Source organism: Harmonia axyridis, chromosome 4 (genome assembly GCF_914767665.1).
Source record: "Harmonia axyridis chromosome 4, icHarAxyr1.1, whole genome shotgun sequence".
Taxonomy (NCBI): Eukaryota; Metazoa; Arthropoda; class Insecta; order Coleoptera; family Coccinellidae; genus Harmonia; species Harmonia axyridis.
Window position 1 is genome coordinate 21,168,332 of NC_059504.1, and position 18,837 is coordinate 21,187,168.

The window sequence follows — 18,837 nt, forward strand, 5'->3', positions numbered from 1 at the left end:
AGGTTGTAACTGATCTTATTGCACCCATAACATCAGGTGTTATGGTGGGTTAATCCCACTCTAGAGGAGGAATAATAAAAAGCTAATTAGAAGAAGGTTTTTTATTTTACTTGAAATTTCTTGAAATATTACAGAATGAGTTTTATACAAAAATGTTGAATATTATATTTTACAGCGTGTTCAGAGGTTCATTATCATCCTAACAATTATTCAAATCTAAATTATATAGGTATCAGAAGAAATAAAAAAAAAAATAGAACTACTGGGAAAAATTCCTTCTCAGCGGTATAACTTACTTTTTCACTCATATACTCTAACATACTCTACTATATCTTCGAGAATTGAAGTGAAATTACAATAAAATAAAAATAGCAATAAATAAATAATAATTTAAAAATTAATATGACGTTGTGAAAAAAATTTTGATCACAGATAGTTTTTGAGTCTTTAAATTATTCAATTGATCGAAAAGGTGTAAAAACAAATTTTGTAACAAATATACATAATTTTCAAGACAAACTCTACATGGATAAATGATTTTCGGTTTTTTAATTTTACCATTAAAAATTTAGGTCCTATATCCAATATCTCATAATGGTTGAAATTTCGTACCATAGTCACTAAACATTTTCTTTCACTTAATCCCTCTATTTTTAGGCTTCAAAAGACACAAATCGAATTCTTAAGTAAGGTAATTCTTGTAATAACTTACTGATATTCATCACATTGCTACAATTTTATTCCGAGATTATACCCTACCAAAAAAGATATATCAAAATTTCAGAGTAAAATTAATATATTTATTGAATTGAAATTCGAGCATTTCAAAGAACTAGAATTAATTTTTCGATTGCTGACTACCAGAATTTGCATTTTGACCAAGAGCTACAGCCTATACTATACGATATACTAGAGAAAATCCGACCTTTGCTTGAAATCTTGCAGAATCCTAAAAAAATATTAAAAAAATTTTAGAGAATGAATTGGGAAGTACATAGTAACAAATACTTATGCAAATTTCCAAGAAAAATGTTTCATTTTCGAATAGTTATTTCGAAAAAGAAAAACCATTTATAATTTGTCTTTGTAGATTTTTCAAAATTTGTTTTTTCCATTTCAGAGCTCCATGAATCAAAGAAGGTGTGGGATATAAACAAAGTGTTTTTCAGAAATTGAACAAAAGAGGAACAGAAATTGAATAATAGTTTCAAAAAAGGGATTACATAGATATATTTATTACATGCACTTCAAAAGTATATTGAGTGGCAGGTTTCACAATCTATGATTTTTTAAATTATTGAATAGTATAAATTGGGCTTAATCCAAGGGAGGTATTGTAATTAATAATAATAATGATAATAATAATTAATTCAAGAAATATATGATCAGCTCACTTGGATTCTAAATGTTGGGGTATCGTATACTGCTCCAATTTCATTGGTTAGAAATTTTATTACGGTTACCTAAAATACCCCATTGCTAGCTACCGATATTTTTTTTCTCTATAGGTAGTTTGTACACAACCGACAAACTCTCTTTTGAAATAAGCAATGGATACTTATACTTGAAAAAAATAATAAGCGACTTAAATAGATTTTTTTTTTGTAAATGGACATGGGACAAAATTCCTCAAATAAAAAAAAACAAACAACACACCTAATCATCAATGATCTATAATCTTAAATGACAATAACCAAAAATAATAACAATTCCAGGTTACGAGATACAAGTTGAATATACGTTCTTGTATCAGAAGTCTTCATTCAAAAGATTATAAATTTTTGTGCATGTTAAGCTCATTTTTATTTCCCAATTCACTATTGAGGGGTGAGTAGTTCGACACAGTGATGAAAGATTAATGCTCAAAATCACATTTATCTGTAGTTCGTTAATGGGCAAAATCGAGGAGTTATCTACCTTAAAATTTTGTTTTCCCAATAACTGAGGAAATATCTCTCCGATCAAACTGAAATTTAAAAATCAGTTGCGAAATAGTAAAATGAATGTCCATATATTTTCTATAACTCAATTCTCAAACCTCTGTTTGCAATATTTGTTAAATCATATGAATAAAAAGATTAAACCATGATATCCCCATATTTCCAAAATACTTCAGTTCATTCTGCGATAACGGCATACATAACAATTCACACTTTCTCTGAAGATTTCTTAGAAACATAGATGTGTCATGAATTTTAACACTAGCCCAATAAAATCGGCCGTTAAATTTTTGAGTAATTCTCAAAATTCTCAATTAAGCGGTAACCAAGGTGTTGCTGCACTGAACTATAAGGCCATAATTACATCTCCAATAAAATGTAATAAGCAGTTCTCTGAATAGATCGAAACACTCAGCGGTATAGGTACAGAATAGGTGTAAAGATAATCTCTCCAATAATTGTAGCAGATAAGATACTTACTCTCCTGACAATTGCATTTGTTTGCCTACCTGTCGTTATTGTAATTTCATCCCTTTCAGGTTGTAACTGCTCCTATTGCACTTACAACATCAGAGGCTATGGTGGGTTATTCCCACTTCAGAGGCGGAATAATAAAATGCAAATTAGAAGAAGGTTTTTATTTTACTTGAAAATTTCTTGAAATATCACAGAATGAGTTTTAAACAAAAAAATGCTGAATACTATATTTCACAGCATGTTTAGAGGTTCATTTTCATCCTAACAATTATTCAAATCCAAATTACGTATCAGGAGATAATTTGAAAGAAAAAAAAATAACCACTAGGGAAATAAATAAATAATAATTTAAAAATTAATATGATGTTGCTAAAAAAAATTGGATCACATATAGTTTTTATTCTCTATACTGGTAAAAGTATTTCAGACTATTCATATAAAAAAAGAAGAAGAATATAGTTGGAATTAATAAGAAAAGAGGTATTACGCAATGATCATTCTGCATCAAGTGATACAAATATTAAAATTTTATAATCAAATTTGAATACTGATTCTCTTGGGAAAGATAATAATAATAATGACTTTATTTTCACATCAAATGTTTTTTTTGAAGAATAGGCCCTTCAAATAGAAAAAAGTCGGGTAAATATGTTTATGCCATTATACGTGTTCTGTTCGATGAGTTTTATATTATAGGACATGCTAAAAAAGTAACGTAATTCGTCAATAATTTTTGTACGAAGTACTATCAAGGAAAATCCTCGCACCTGTCGATTTTTAATTTCAAAATGAATTTATCGTATGCTTTCATGAATTTGATATTTCTCACCCCTGAGAAATTTATCATTTCAAGAATAAGAATCTGACACCAATCACAAATTGTTAATTTTGTAATAAAAAATAGCTTAACAAATTCTTTTTTCAGTCACACCGCTCAATGTGCAATAGAATGTCTTTTCATTTGATATATCAGAATCCATCTATTCCCATTTGAGAAAATTAAGTAGAGGGTGCGCGGCGTAGGGGGTGAGACAGATCAAATTCAAAATAGCATACGATAAATTGATTTTGAAATTAAAAATCGACGGATACGAGGATTTTCCGCAATAATTCTTCTTACAAGAATTATGACGGGTTACTTTTTTGGCACGCTGTATATGCTTTTTTCAATGTTTTTAATGTATTCGAGCCTTGGTTTTTAACAATTTTTTTTTCCTTTATTTTTACGCTTTACAAGACACGAATCCAATTCTTGAGTTAAGAAATTTTTGTAATTACTGATATTCATCACATTGCTACTATTCAATTTCAAGATTATGCACTACCAAAAAAGAGATTTCAAAAGTTCAGACTAAAATTAATACGTATAAAATTAAAATTCGTGCATTTTAAAGAACTTCACTAGAATTGATGTTTCTATTGCTGACTTCCAGAATTTGAATTTTGAGCAACGGATACAGTTTCTAAGGCCTATACTATACTATAAACTATAGAAATTCAAACCTTTGCCAGAAATCTTGCCGATTCCTTAAAAAAATTGAAAACTTTTTAGAGAATGAATTGGGAAGTTGTACCTAAGAAAAACTTATGACACTTTCCAAGAAAAATGTTTCATTTTGGAATCGTTATTTCGAAAAAGAAAAACCTTTTACAATTTGTCTTTGTAGGTTTTTAAATTTGTTTTTTCCATTTCAGAGCTCCATAAATCAAGGAAGGTGTGGTATATAGACGAAGTGTTTTTCAGAAATTGAACAAAAGGGGAACATAAATTGAACAAAAGTTTCAAAAAAGGGATTACATATATTTATTACAGGCACTTCAATAGTATATTACGTCGCAGGTTTCACCATCTATGAATTTTAAAATTCTTGAATAGTAAGTATATCTTGGGTTTAACCCAAGGAAGGTACTGCAATTAAAGAAATATATGTTCAGCTCACTTGGATTCTAAATGTTAGGGTTCCTTATACTGCTCCAATTTCATTGGTTAGAAATTTTATTACGGTTACCTGAAATACCCCATTGTTAGCTACCGATATTTTTTTTCTCTATAGGTAGTCTGTACTCAACTGACAAACTCACTTTTGAAATATGAACGGTTATTTATTTCTTAATACGGAATTGCAATGAATACTAATTCTTGAAAAAAATATTAAAGTGGCACCTTGAATAGATTTTCATTGTAGATAAATGAAAATGGGACATAATTCCTTAAATAAAAAGAAACCAAACAACACACATAATCATCAATGATCTATAATCTTAAATGACAATAAGTAAAAATTAAAACAATTCCAGGTTACGAGATACAAGTTGCATAAACGTTCTTATCTCAGAAGCCGTTTACCTACCTTCAAGGGATTTAAATTTTTTTGGCATGTTCAACTATTTTTATTTTCCAATTGACTGTGTGACTGGTTCGACACACTGATGAAAAATCAATGCTCAAAATCAATTTTTTCTGTAGTTCGTTTCAATGGGACAACCCCAGGATTTATACACCTTAAAATTTTGTTTTCTCAATAAATGTGAAAATATCCATACGATCAAACTGAAATTTAAAAACCATGCAAAATTTTTTTGGAAAACTTTACGGCATGCATTTATAATTTTTACGTACTTATTTATCTCCTAAAGAAATTTTTTTCAAAAAATCAATAAATGTCAGCATTAGCATTTCACACTAGAGAAAGTGTTGACTTCAGAAAACTGATTAAAGTTCCTATTGTGAAACCAAAATCAACATACAAAATTTCATGAAAAAATTAGATGAATAGGAATATGAACAATTTGTACAAAAACTCATAATAAGGGCATGGCTAGGATTTTTTTCTGGGAGGGGAATTGAAAATTATAGACGATATTATATATTGAATATTATTTTATATTGACTGAAAGGATAAATAAAAAATCATAAATAGAAATAAGATCTGAAGTGGTGATCCAAAATTTTTACTCCACAATAGATTGGTGGTGTAGGATCAGAGAAACAGGAAAATGATACTCTGTTAGTTCGCCGACGTTTCGGAAAAATTTATTTCCATTCTCAGGGCTCTACAAAATTTACGGAAAACATCACTTGTAACATTGATGAAAAGTGTTTACAAAAATAAAGGAAAGATGAGCATTACTGAAAGTTATTGACTAGAAAATATCACCGAAAAGATGGTCTGGCATAATTAAGACATACAATGAAACATTATACAATTTAAAAGATTTTCAGTTTAAAATAAAAAAAGTAATATACATATATATATAGGTATGAACAAAGTACTTACAAGCTAGACAAATGTATCTTCCCAAGATCATATCATTAAAATTCAAATCAATCCTCCAATATTTCACGTAAAAAGAAATCATAATAAATTAAAAAGCGGGGACAAACAATGCGACCGATGCATAGACAGTACGTCGACAGACGGAGGTGAAATCAAAGGAACAGCGGACTCGAAACAAATTAGGGTAAAAAACTTAGACGTATGTATGTGATGCACTGAAAACTGAGTAATGAAGTTGATAGGGGCTAGATATCTTTATTTTATTTTTATTCATTTCGTAGTTGATTATTTGTTTTCAATAAGGAATAATAAAATCGGCTAAGTTGTTGGATGTCAGCTCTAGAATTTACTGAGTCATGGATACTTATTTGTAACATTTCAACAATTAGCCCTATTTTGACACAATTTTGACGTCTTCAAAACTAAAGCTGTGATTCTCGTTCAGGCAATGTTCGGCCAAGGTTGTTTCAGGGTTGGAGATCGGCAAACGGACAGACCTAATATAGTTCTTGGATTCTAGATTTCAGATATCGGCCCGTCTGTCCTATGTTAACGCGAAAACAATTCCGACTACTGATTTTATACACTACGTTAGAGTTCAGAAGAGTTGGTGTCGGGTTTTTGATAATACTGAAAAATGCTTGCCTAAGGTATTTGCACTTTTGAAAGACACCCTAACGTTCTCCTTTTGAATAATCCTGGATAGTCTAACAGAGTATCATTTTCCTGTTTCTCTGATCCTACACCACCAATCTATTGTGAAATAAATAGAAATGATTAGCAACCTACAGGACCTTTTGAATCGAGCTTAAAATCAAAAAAATAAATTTTGATATACTCTTTTTCTGGGAAGCAAATCTATTTAGCATTGCATCGTAACGTAATATATTTCAGAATCTTGTTAGAAATGTAAAAATGCTAAGTTTACCAGACTTTTTTGACTCATAGTCGATCTGATATAAGTATGTTTTTGCGTTTCAATAATGTAATAATGCGTAAATAATGGCTCCAATTTTCAGCAATTTTTTATATTCCAATAAATAAAACTTAACTATGATCTAATGAATTTCTTCCATTCTGCCCTGTTAGTCGCTAATTCTTTCGCTTCTTTTAGCTTCTTTCCTCTCCTCTGTATTTCTCTCTTATTTGCCCCATCCCAAGTCTGTTGTGGTCTTCCTCTCTTTGGCTTCTCCTCTATTCTGGCTTCCCATACCTTTTTAACTTGTCTATCATCTTCCATACGCTGTAAGTGACCCCACCATCCCATATGTCTCTCTCCTACATATGATTCTATTGAATTCACCTCCAGTTCATTTCGGACATTTTCATTCCTCACGCGGTCCATTCTTGTTATTCCCTTTATTCCCCTCAAAAATTTCATCTCCATTGTCTGTATGTTACTTTTAATTTTTCCTGTTGTACTCCATGATTCGTATCCGTATGTTAGCACAGGTCTGAATATTATCTTATATACTGTGTGACGTGAAATCACACGTATGCCTGTCGGCTGCTCAGTTGATACGGTGAGGGTGTGGGCACCAAATGAACTTGTTAAACTTGACTAATTAATTGTTGGGCGCCAGGCTTACTAAAGTAAACCAAATTTCATAAAAATGAAATTTCTCAAAAAAATATTAATAGAGATGATAAAAAAAAATGAAGTTAAGTAAGATAGATAAGAGAGATCTTGCTTAGTGGTAAGAAATAAAACGAATTAAATTTCACAAATATATTAAAACTATTTAAAAAAAAAATATATATTGCTGAAGGCTGAAAAAAAATAAATTCAGAATTTACAAAAAAAAATATTGCTGAAGGCTGAAAAAAAATAAATTCAGAATTTACAAAAAAAAATATTGCTGAAGGCTGAGAAAAAAAATATACTCAGAACATTTACAAATGATGAAAATTTCACTGATCTTACAATTCGAATATTAGGTCTCCAGACAGAATTTGGAATAAGTAGGTTATCGAAAGATGAATTTTGATATCTCACGTGGTAGATCTTGTTTCTCAATTTTGATAGTTGCTTGATATCAGAATATTGCTCTTGGATCGAAGTGGTGAAAAACAATTCAAATCTCGGGTTCCAATTTGGTGGATGCTCGCCTGAAGTGAAACTCCCCACTTCAACGGCACTTGCAGTATTTCGTCCAAATATTAGATGAAGGTTTCTGTGTAACCTTGATCAGGATGCAGATTCAGTGCAGCCTGGTTAGGAACTTGTACGAAAATTATGGAATCTTCTTCGTATCAAAATGGTTGCTTGAGCATGCGTGGAGAGAAAAATTCAGGAAATTAGATTTGTACAATTGTCGAAGATAAAAATGTTCTGGTTGAATTTGGAAAAATAGTATCAAAAGTATTGTATAAAATTTGGAATTGACAGAAATTATAAACTATTATATAAAAATGAGTTACTTATTGAATACTTTCCGGAAAGTGAAAAAAACTTATGTTATAAGAAACAATTAAATACAAAGAATAAAAAAAATGTACATATGATCCGAGAGTTATTATAAGAAGGAAATTTATTTAATTTGAATGAAATTTATAGTTAATTACAGCAAGAAAGGGAATATGTACTTCCTGGCGGCTCTCAAAAGAAAGAAGAAAAAAAATCCTTACACACTACTGTGTGTTAAGAGAAAAAAAAGAAAAGAGACAATGGAATATCAAATTAAACTATCAGATATCAAATCGTTAGATAGAATTACTGTTATTCAAAGAAATAATTAGGTAATATTCAATATCTAATATTGAGGTACTCAACCATACGTAAAGCCACCAAAAAATATCACACTCACTCTCCACCTGTTTTCAATCAGTCGTCAAATCATAGTCATCCTCTTTTCAGCTGAAATCTGAAAAATTTCCACATTGAACGACAATCTCCGCGCACTCTCTGTATCAAATATGAGAATCGATAGTGTTCGATAAATTACATCGGGGATCAGTGGCGTTTCTTAAACATGAGCTGGGCAAAATTATATAAGGTCCGTTGAATCGTTACACACCACCCCAACTGGGCGAAAAAAAATTTGGAAACTTTAGAAGTTTACAATATTTTTTTTTTTTTTATTTTTTAATTCGCTATACAGCAAAGGAAATGACTTAAGAAGCAACAAATTTAAATCAGACTCAATATTCATATTATATGAAAAGATACGATGCAAGGAAAACTTTGAGAGATACAGATAGGTAAGATAAATAAGGCATGTAACATAAATCAAAATGATATGAAAAATGCATTGATTCCCAAATATCATAAATACCGAAGTAATTCAGAATCAACACAACACATTCCTGCTGAATAGTTCACATCATGAAAGCACAAATTTTCCGTAAAGGAGCTACCAAAGATAGATTCTTTCATAACATTGCACCATCCAACAGTAATTCATTATGTATCCACGCATAATACTTGCAATAGAGAAAAATAGAGAAAATATTTAGGAGTCATCCGAATCTGCGCTAAAATACTCCTCCTCAGCCGAATCCGAATCATCATCATAAGATGATTTAAGATCTTTAATGTGCCAACGACCCAAATCGTTACCATCCACGTCCTTAAGCTCGTATACCAAATCTGAAACAACCCTAGTAATAATGCAAGGCAAATATTTAGGAGCTAATTTCGCAGAATAATTATTAGCCGCTGAAGACAAAGTTACATTTCTTTTCCAGACTTTATCGCCGACATAAAATCTTACTTTTCGTTTTCTTAAATTGTATTGATGAGCATTTCTAAGATAGGCCTGATGTAATTTCTTGCGAATATCTACAAATAATTCGGGCAGTTTCTGCACATCATCAATGCGTTGAGACTTCTCAGATATAGAAATTGTATTATTTTGATTATCAGAAATTTTTCCATAGAAATCTCCAGTAACGGGAATATTTCTAGCGAAATTAAGGAAAGCCGGAGAATAACCCGTGACATCATGTTTTGCCAACCTGATGGCCTGAGCCACTTTAAATATAGAAGAATCCCAGGTTTTATGATTTTCATGAATATAACACCGAATTGAAGTTACAATAACTTTGTTGACTCTTTCCGTGAAATTTACTTGGGGATGATATTTAGCATTATACCAAATTTTCTGAACACGATAAGTTTCCATCAACTTCTTGAACTCTTTACTGACAAATTGACTTCCATTATCGACAATAAAAATCTGCGGTACACCGTAAATAAGAAAAACATTATTTTCTATGAACTTGAGAATACTCTTAGAGGTAGCTTTTGACATGGGGTGTACTAACACGAATTTGGTGAACCAATCGACAACTACTAAGACATATTGATTACCATTTTTAGATCTTGGGTATGGACCTAACAAATCAGCAGAGATACATTGAAATGGAAAATTAATATTCTTGTAAGAACCCATGTGACCAGCTTGGGGTAAATTTGAACTTTTACACGCAGCACAAACAGAACATTTTCTTACATATTTATACACATCTTTCCTAATTTTTGGCCAGTAATATAATTCCGATATTCGAGCTAGCGTTTTAGATATCCCTAAATGACCTGAAGTTTCTTTATCGTGATAGAATTGAAGAATCTCATGTCGATTGGCTGAAGGCACAACAATTTTCCAATCGGTCAAATTACTGACAATAGTATTTCGTGATACAATATGCTTATAAAGTATTCCATTCTCGACACGAAATGAAGGATAAAGTTCGGGATTCTTTTGAACATTCTTAACCATCGATTTATACCATTTATCTGGTTGAAAATGAGAAACATCAATAACAGAGATATCAGCTACCGAACGAGACAATGCATCGGCCACTACGTTTAAAGAACCTTTTCGATGTTTAATAGTGAAATCAAATTGAGAAAGTTTAACTGCCCATCTAGTCAAACGTCCTGATGGGTTTGAAAGGTTATGAAGATATATAAGAGAAGCATGATCCGTTTCTATCGTGAATTTTGTACCTTCTACATAACTTCGAAATTTTTCGATACCAAAAATGACCGCTAGGAGTTCTTTTTCTGTGACGGTATATTTACGTTGACAAGATGTAAGTGTCTTACTAGCGTAAGCTACTGGATGTTCTACGCCATCGCATTCTTGGTATAAAATTGCACCTACGCCGGTATCAGAAGCATCACACTGAATGACAAAAGGTTTTGAAAAATCAGGGCTGGCTAATACTGGTGCAGAAACTAGGCGAGATTTTATTTCGTTGAAAGCTACTTCGGCTTCCGGAGTCCAGACTATCGGTTGTCCTTTCTTCCTACCATGTAAGAGATCTGAAATTGGGGAACAAATAGATGAAAAATCCCTAATGAAACGACGGTACCAACTGACAAGACCTATTAAACGTTTAATTTCAGTTGTATTTTTAGGAGTTGGATAATTTACTATCGCGGAAACCTTTTCTGGATCAGTTCGTAAACCATGTTCATCAACTACAAAACCGAGATAGATCAGAGATGGACGACAAAATTCACATTTATCTAAGTTTACAGTAAGATTAGCATTCTTAAGTCGCTGATATACTTCCTCCAAAACTTTGATGTGGAGTTCAAATGTAGGAGTAGCTATAATTATATCGTCGAGATAAACGAAGCAATACGGCGCTAAATCAGGTCCTATTACCTTATCCATTAAACGAGACATTGCTTTTGGACTATTCTTTAATCCAAACGGACAAACGACAAATTCAAACAAACCACGTCCATGCACTGCAAAAGCGGTTTTCGCACAGGAAGATCTATCTAACGGAATTTGGAAAAAAGCTTTCGTTAAGTCAATTGATGAGAGATATTTAGCATCCCTTAGTTTATTAAGTATACCATCTATTAGAGGCATAGGATACGTATCATCCACCGTTACTTCATTTAACTTTCTACCGTCAAAACATACACGATATTCCCCCGAACGTTTTGGAACTAACCATAAAGGGCTACACCAAGGAGATTGAGAAGGTTGAATTACCTTTAGTTTCAACATTTCGTCGATTTCTTTATTCAAATGAGTCTGCATAGCAGGAGATAAGGGATATTGTCGTTGGACAATAGGTTTAGCATTTCCGGTGTCGATATGATGAGTTATTAAGGGAGTACGACCTATCCTATCTTTAGGAGCGATATATTCGAAACATTTTATTATATTCTGAAGATCATTTTTCTGAGAGGGTGTTAATTTAGAAAATGGTTGAATGGCATTAATTGTACACACGGAGGAATCGAGAGAATAGGAAAGATCAGAAAACTTAACTTCAATACCGAACAATTTGAAGAAATCCATTCCTAAAATGAGATTATGAGTAACAGATGAAATTATTAAAATTTTTAACTGCCTCACGACACCTTCAAGTGAAATAGGAACCAAAATATACCCTAGGAAATCTTGAGGTTTACCATCAGCAGTTGTAACATTAATTGGGGACTCATACTGTATCGGAATATTATATCTTTGGAGAAGAGCAAACCCTGCGGAACCTAAAACAGAAGATGTGCTGCCAGTATCGGCGAGAGCGAGAATTTTCTGATCAAAGACTTTGACATTGAGATAAGGGCGGTTATCGTTAGGTTTCATGACGAAAAGAGGATTCATATTTACAGAATATGGGCGAGATGATGAAAGTTCTACTGGTTCTGAGTGTTTTTTCTCCCCTTCGATTGGGTTGAAGTGTGACTGGCTGATGGCCGATTTACTGAACTTTTGCTTTCTCGACTGGTGACGACGTTCAGTTTTTCGCCACCCCGATTTACGTTTTTTGAATTGCAATTATTACACCTAGATTTAACGGTATTTTTTAGACCACAACCATAACAAAAAACAGTTCTAGGTTTTCGACATTGAGGATAATTATGACCAGTTAAACCACAGTTCCAACATCGAGAATTAGATACTATAGATATATTAGTGGAGATATTATTTTTTTGGAAATTTGGTCGGTGACTTGGGGATGAAAAGTTTGATTCCGGCAAGGGTCTACTGAGATCTGGTTCCAATAGGCCAGCATCATGATTCGAAGGGGCTCTGTAGCGATCAGCCCATATTCGAGACTCTTCCAACTTCTTGCAAAGTTCAGACAACTCACTCACAGTCTTGGGACTATACAACGCTAATCCTGAAATATAAAAAGGCAACAAATTTCGGCGAATTTTCCTAACTCTGATCTCCTCATCTGGCTTGGCAGTTAACCTGTTAAAAAGACCCTCCATTGAAGAAATATACAAAGAAACTCGCTCATTACAACCTTGAGTTCTGGAATTGATTTCTTGCTCTAAATCTTCTTCATAAAAGTATGGAAGGAAATCTTTTTTCAACTCCTTGACCAATTCACCCCAATTTTGAAACTTGCATCTATTATTCACAAACCACGTCCACGCAGAACCTCTGAACAGATCGCAAGCAGACTGAAATAACTCCTGTTCGGACACACCTCGAGCTTGCCTCAATAGTTCCACCTTTTCCAAGAATGAAGTAACTGACTCATCCTTAACAGAACCTGTGAAATAAATATTCCATTTATAGGGAGGAACGAACCTACTATTCGAAGGACTAGCATAATTGACAGGAGCATTCTTCTCAGTTGGAGTAGAAGTTCTAGCTGGAGAAATTTTTAAATCGAGATCTGCCTCTAACTCTAGCACCTCATACTGAATTTCCTTCTTTGCCAAGATTTCGGCATCCTCCTCCGCAACAAGCATGGATAAACGATTCGACAAATGAGCTAAACGACTCGATACTCTATGAAAGATAGGATCATCTTTAGTTCCACCGAATTTAGAAATAATATCTTTAAGATCTTTAATAGTTTCTTTCATTTCAGTTACATCCTGGTCATGAGTATAGGGATTTGTTACAATATAAAAACTACGATTTGCCTTTTCTTGGCTCAAAAGCCCTCTTAAAACTTTCCTCTTACTTTCAACATCGGCAGTTGGTTCAACGCCGCGAATTTTAATTTCATAGACCAATTCATAGGCCTTCAAATGATTGGGATTCATTCTTTATCAAATTATAGAAATCAGTAACGAAATTAGTGTAAAAAAACGAAAATATAAAATAAGAAAAGTGAATTTAAAGAGAAAGATGGTCGTTCAATATGGTATAAAATGTGAATAGGAAAAAATATTAATACTGAATAACAATGTACCAAATTCTGTCGGATCAAATGTATAACAAAAAAATTCCACTCAGCAAGATTTAGAAAAGAAAAAAAATTATGTCAAGCTAACGCATCCCTTGAGGGCCCCACGTTGGGCGCCAATTGTGTGACGTGAAATCACACGTATGCCTGTCGGCTGCTCAGTTGATACGGTGAGGGTGTGGGCACCAAATGAACTTGTTAAACTTGACTAATTAATTGTTGGGCGCCAGGCTTACTAAAGTAAACCAAATTTCATAAAAATGAAATTTCTCAAAAAAATATTAATAGAGATGATAAAAAAAAATGAAGTTAAGTAAGATAGATAAGAGAGATCTTGCTTAGTGGTAAGAAATAAAACGAATTAAATTTCACAAATATATTAAAACTATTTAAAAAAAAAATATATATTGCTGAAGGCTGAAAAAAAATAAATTCAGAATTTACAAAAAAAAATATTGCTGAAGGCTGAAAAAAAATAAATTCAGAATTTACAAAAAAAAATATTGCTGAAGGCTGAGAAAAAAAATATACTCAGAACATTTACAAATGATGAAAATTTCACTGATCTTACAATTCGAATATTAGGTCTCCAGACAGAATTTGGAATAAGTAGGTTATCGAAAGATGAATTTTGATATCTCACGTGGTAGATCTTGTTTCTCAATTTTGATAGTTGCTTGATATCAGAATATTGCTCTTGGATCGAAGTGGTGAAAAACAATTCAAATCTCGGGTTCCAATTTGGTGGATGCTCGCCTGAAGTGAAACTCCCCACTTCAACGGCACTTGCAGTATTTCGTCCAAATATTAGATGAAGGTTTCTGTGTAACCTTGATCAGGATGCAGATTCAGTGCAGCCTGGTTAGGAACTTGTACGAAAATTATGGAATCTTCTTCGTATCAAAATGGTTGCTTGAGCATGCGTGGAGAGAAAAATTCAGGAAATTAGATTTGTACAATTGTCGAAGATAAAAATGTTCTGGTTGAATTTGGAAAAATAGTATCAAAAGTATTGTATAAAATTTGGAATTGACAGAAATTATAAACTATTATATAAAAATGAGTTACTTATTGAATACTTTCCGGAAAGTGAAAAAAACTTATGTTATAAGAAACAATTAAATACAAAGAATAAAAAAAATGTACATATGATCCGAGAGTTATTATAAGAAGGAAATTTATTTAATTTGAATGAAATTTATAGTTAATTACAGCAAGAAAGGGAATATGTACTTCCTGGCGGCTCTCAAAAGAAAGAAGAAAAAAAATCCTTACACACTACTGTGTGTTAAGAGAAAAAAAAGAAAAGAGACAATGGAATATCAAATTAAACTATCAGATATCAAATCGTTAGATAGAATTACTGTTATTCAAAGAAATAATTAGGTAATATTCAATATCTAATATTGAGGTACTCAACCATACGTAAAGCCACCAAAAAATATCACACTCACTCTCCACCTGTTTTCAATCAGTCGTCAAATCATAGTCATCCTCTTTTCAGCTGAAATCTGAAAAATTTCCACATTGAACGACAATCTCCGCGCACTCTCTGTATCAAATATGAGAATCGATAGTGTTCGATAAATTACATCGGGGATCAGTGGCGTTTCTTAAACATGAGCTGGGCAAAATTATATAAGGTCCGTTGAATCGTTACAACTGTCATCTTCGTTTTCGTGCTAATTTCCTTCTTCTTCAAGAATTTCCAATTCAATGCATGATATAGTTTACCCGCTTTGTCGATTCTATCTTCTATGTCAGGTTCTTGTTTTCCATTGTTGTCGATTTTTACCCCCAGATATGTAAATTGTTGTACTTGTTCAATTGCTTCTCCCTGTATCTGTATCCGTAGCCCTTCCCCTTCCTGGATGATTCCCATAACTTTAGTTTTCTTCTTATTTATCTCCATTCCATACATTTTCAGCTGTTTATTCCTCAGAGGAAAGAAAAGATAGAGGTGCCCTTAGAAGTAAATAGCGTTGTATTGTAATCAATTGCAACAGTATGATGATAAAGTGAGATAGGACAACAACAAACCTGCAAAATTGACAACTAGAGGGGCGGTAAACATTTCAGTGGCGTAGTCAATGGTTCTCTTACTGCCTCTTATTAAGTTTTCGGTGCTGAAATGTTTGGAACAAACATATGCATATTTCGGCAAATTGTTCATTTGCAATATTAATACGTGGCACCATATTTTGCTAAATTCTCTATTTGAAGGAAACCTACAAATGTTAGCATTGAATTAAGTTTTCGATATCTCACAAATACTACGCCATAGACGAGATATATTCTACGCCTATGGACTCAAAACGTGAACTTACCTATGATAGGTTAGGTTTTCATTTCCGATTTTTTACACACTATACATGTTTTTCGAGTATTTTCCATGATTGAAATTAACAATATGTAACTTAAAATTCAAAAACTTGTATGAAATAACGCCGATTACAAACGTGAAATTAAAATGAATAGTTAACCCTTAACGCACCTTTAGTTGTCACGTGCAATAACAACAACAGAACCGTGTTGCCAAATCCACAGAATATTCGCAAAACATCTATGCGACAGAACGGAGAAAAATTTACTCCTTCCTCAGAATGGCAACGCAGTACATTATAAGTGTTTGTAAACAAAAATGTTATAGCGATGTCAACAAATGCTATAAGGCACCTCTATCTTTTCTTTCCTCTGAGGTGTATTCCATTCCTCCACGTTCTTCTGTAGACCATCTTTCGTTCCTGCCATGAGCACTATGTCATCAGCAAATGCACACAAGTTATTTCTACCCTTCTCATGTTCTTATGCCCAACTACTAATTTTTTCATATTTTTCCTACATTCCCTTATTATTTAATCCAAGAAAATGATGAACAGCGCTGGACTGAGCACTCCTCCTTGCCGTAAACCCTCCGTTGTTTCAAATGTTGTTGATGTCATATTTCTGTGAATGACGTAATTTATATTTTGACAATAAAGACTCTCTCTGGCTTGCTGAAGTTCTTGGTTCAGTCCTCTCTTCCTCAATATTTGCCACATCTTTTGTCTTCTCACTATGTCAAATGCTTTCACCAGATCTACGAACATGAAGTAAACATTTCTTCTACTTTTTGCGCCTTTTCTATTTTCTGTTTGATAGAGAATTTATGGTCCTGCACACTTCTCCCCTTCATAAATCCACTCTGTGTTCCGTCCAGTGTTGGTTCCATATTTTCTCTGAGTCTGTTCTCCAAAATTGCCTCATATACCTTCATTGCAGTGCTCAATAAGTTTAGTCCCCTATAATTCTCGCTGTCTTTAGTATTTCCACTTTTATGAATGGGCACTATCATCGCTATTTTCCAATCATTAGGAATTTTTTTTTATACGCATCTCTCGGGAAAAGACTGAGCTTATAACGTCCTTTCAACCGCCCCAAGATGAATTTAGAAGAAATCGGTTTGTGCGTGTCTTAAACTGCTGTAAGTTGTAACCAAGGGGGAATACATCTTGAGGTAGGGTATTCCATAGCCTTGCAGTTCGGTAAAGAAAAGCCTTCTGATACACCGATGTCCTAGCTGTAGAAAGATGCACGACAAACTGGTGACTATTATCGGCTAGCCTTGTTCATGGGCGCCCGCAGAAATTTTTCTCAGGGGGGGCAAAAGATGAAAATTATTGAAAATTGATAAGGCGTCCATGATTGTCGTAAGCGATATTAGTATTCCGTTTCTTTCTTTTTCTGTATTTATATTCATAAGTGGGGGGAGGACTGTGCAAAATAAAAATTATGAAGTTTTCCACTTTAACATTTTTTTTAAACATCAAGAACATTGGGTGATGTGAAATAATACGGTAACTCTCTTCAAAAAGAGTCACATTCAATGGAAGAATTTACAAAAAAATAAATATAAAAATATGGAGAACAAAATGAAATAATTATTATAATTGCTGATAAAGAAAAAACAACGAGTAATAACGAAATGAAAAATATATACATATATGCTCGATAAAACTATGTTCATAAGAATAATAAAAGAATAATAATAAATCTTGAAATATACAGTGAATGACGCAAACAATGGAGTTTAAAACATGGTACTAAAATATGATTCAAAATAGCACAGAATTGCTCCAGAATGTGAAAACAACAAACAAGTATTTTATCAAAATTAACAAATCATAAATTGCAAAAAACAACTCATAAAAACAATATTAATTCTGAAGACAAAATACTTAATCGTTATACAACAGAGTAGGCATATTTTATTCGGATCTAAAATTTAATTCTGCGCTGAAACTACGCTCTATAGCACGAGTAGTACATGGAAATGTAAGGAGAAGAATAAGGCATTCTTTGATAGCAGGATAAAATTTACATTGTCCGATAAGATCTTCAATTTTTATGTTTTCATCCATTTGTGATTTAGATAAATACTCATTCCAAATGTTCAATTCACTTTCTAAATTTTCAATGTTATACATATTGCCGACCTTAGATGCGAAAGATTCAATATCTAGTAATTTTGAATTCTTTGGCAATTGAAGAAAGAAAAAAGAATCTCGTTTCAAGGGCTGAAATCAAATGATCTAAATATGGGATGAATATAGATTTTTCGAAGTATCTTCAGCTGAATCTGCTTCATAATTAGATCTGTATATTTGTCTACCGCAAATTCGTGGTTTTCCGATCTGTATTTTGAGATTCAGAGCAAAAGTTGATGCTTTGGAAAAAATTTCTGTGAAGCATGCATCTGCTGATCTGAGCGACGTTTTCCACATATTTCTATAATTAAATTTATATGACGGTGAAAATCTACAAAATTAATAGAAACACCTTGTAGTGTATTTGCTATTGGTTCCAATATATTTTAATATTTACTTGCTACCGTCAAACAAATCACAAAAGTGAAAGAGTTTATTGCAGCCCATAACTGAGCAGCTCTTTTTGTTGATGAAGAATTCATTGAGATTTCTCCAGATTTTATAGCAAAAAGAGTTTTGAATATAGTATTGAAGTTTTCAGTGAAAACTTGC

General features: G+C 32.6%; 1 protein-coding gene and 1 long non-coding RNA gene across 2 annotated transcripts; both read right to left on the reverse strand.

Moving 5' to 3' along the window:
* Positions 1-3,275: 3,275 nt before the first annotated feature.
* LOC123678424 lies at positions 3,276-5,327 on the reverse strand. Its single transcript, XR_006747246.1, has 2 exons — positions 4,769-5,327; positions 3,276-4,426 (listed from the first exon to the last, which is right to left on the reverse strand). It is a non-coding gene; the product is annotated as an uncharacterized LOC123678424 (long non-coding RNA).
* A 122-nt stretch (positions 5,328-5,449) lies between these two features.
* On the reverse strand, positions 5,450-15,880 carry LOC123678423. The gene is made up of 2 exons (XM_045615447.1): positions 15,482-15,880; positions 5,450-7,168 (listed from the first exon to the last, which is right to left on the reverse strand). The coding sequence occupies exons 1-2, from the start codon at positions 15,738-15,740 to the stop codon at positions 6,747-6,749; spliced, it is 681 nt and encodes a 226-aa protein (XP_045471403.1). The 5' UTR covers positions 15,741-15,880; the 3' UTR covers positions 5,450-6,746.
* Between the last annotated feature and the right edge of the window lie 2,957 nt (positions 15,881-18,837).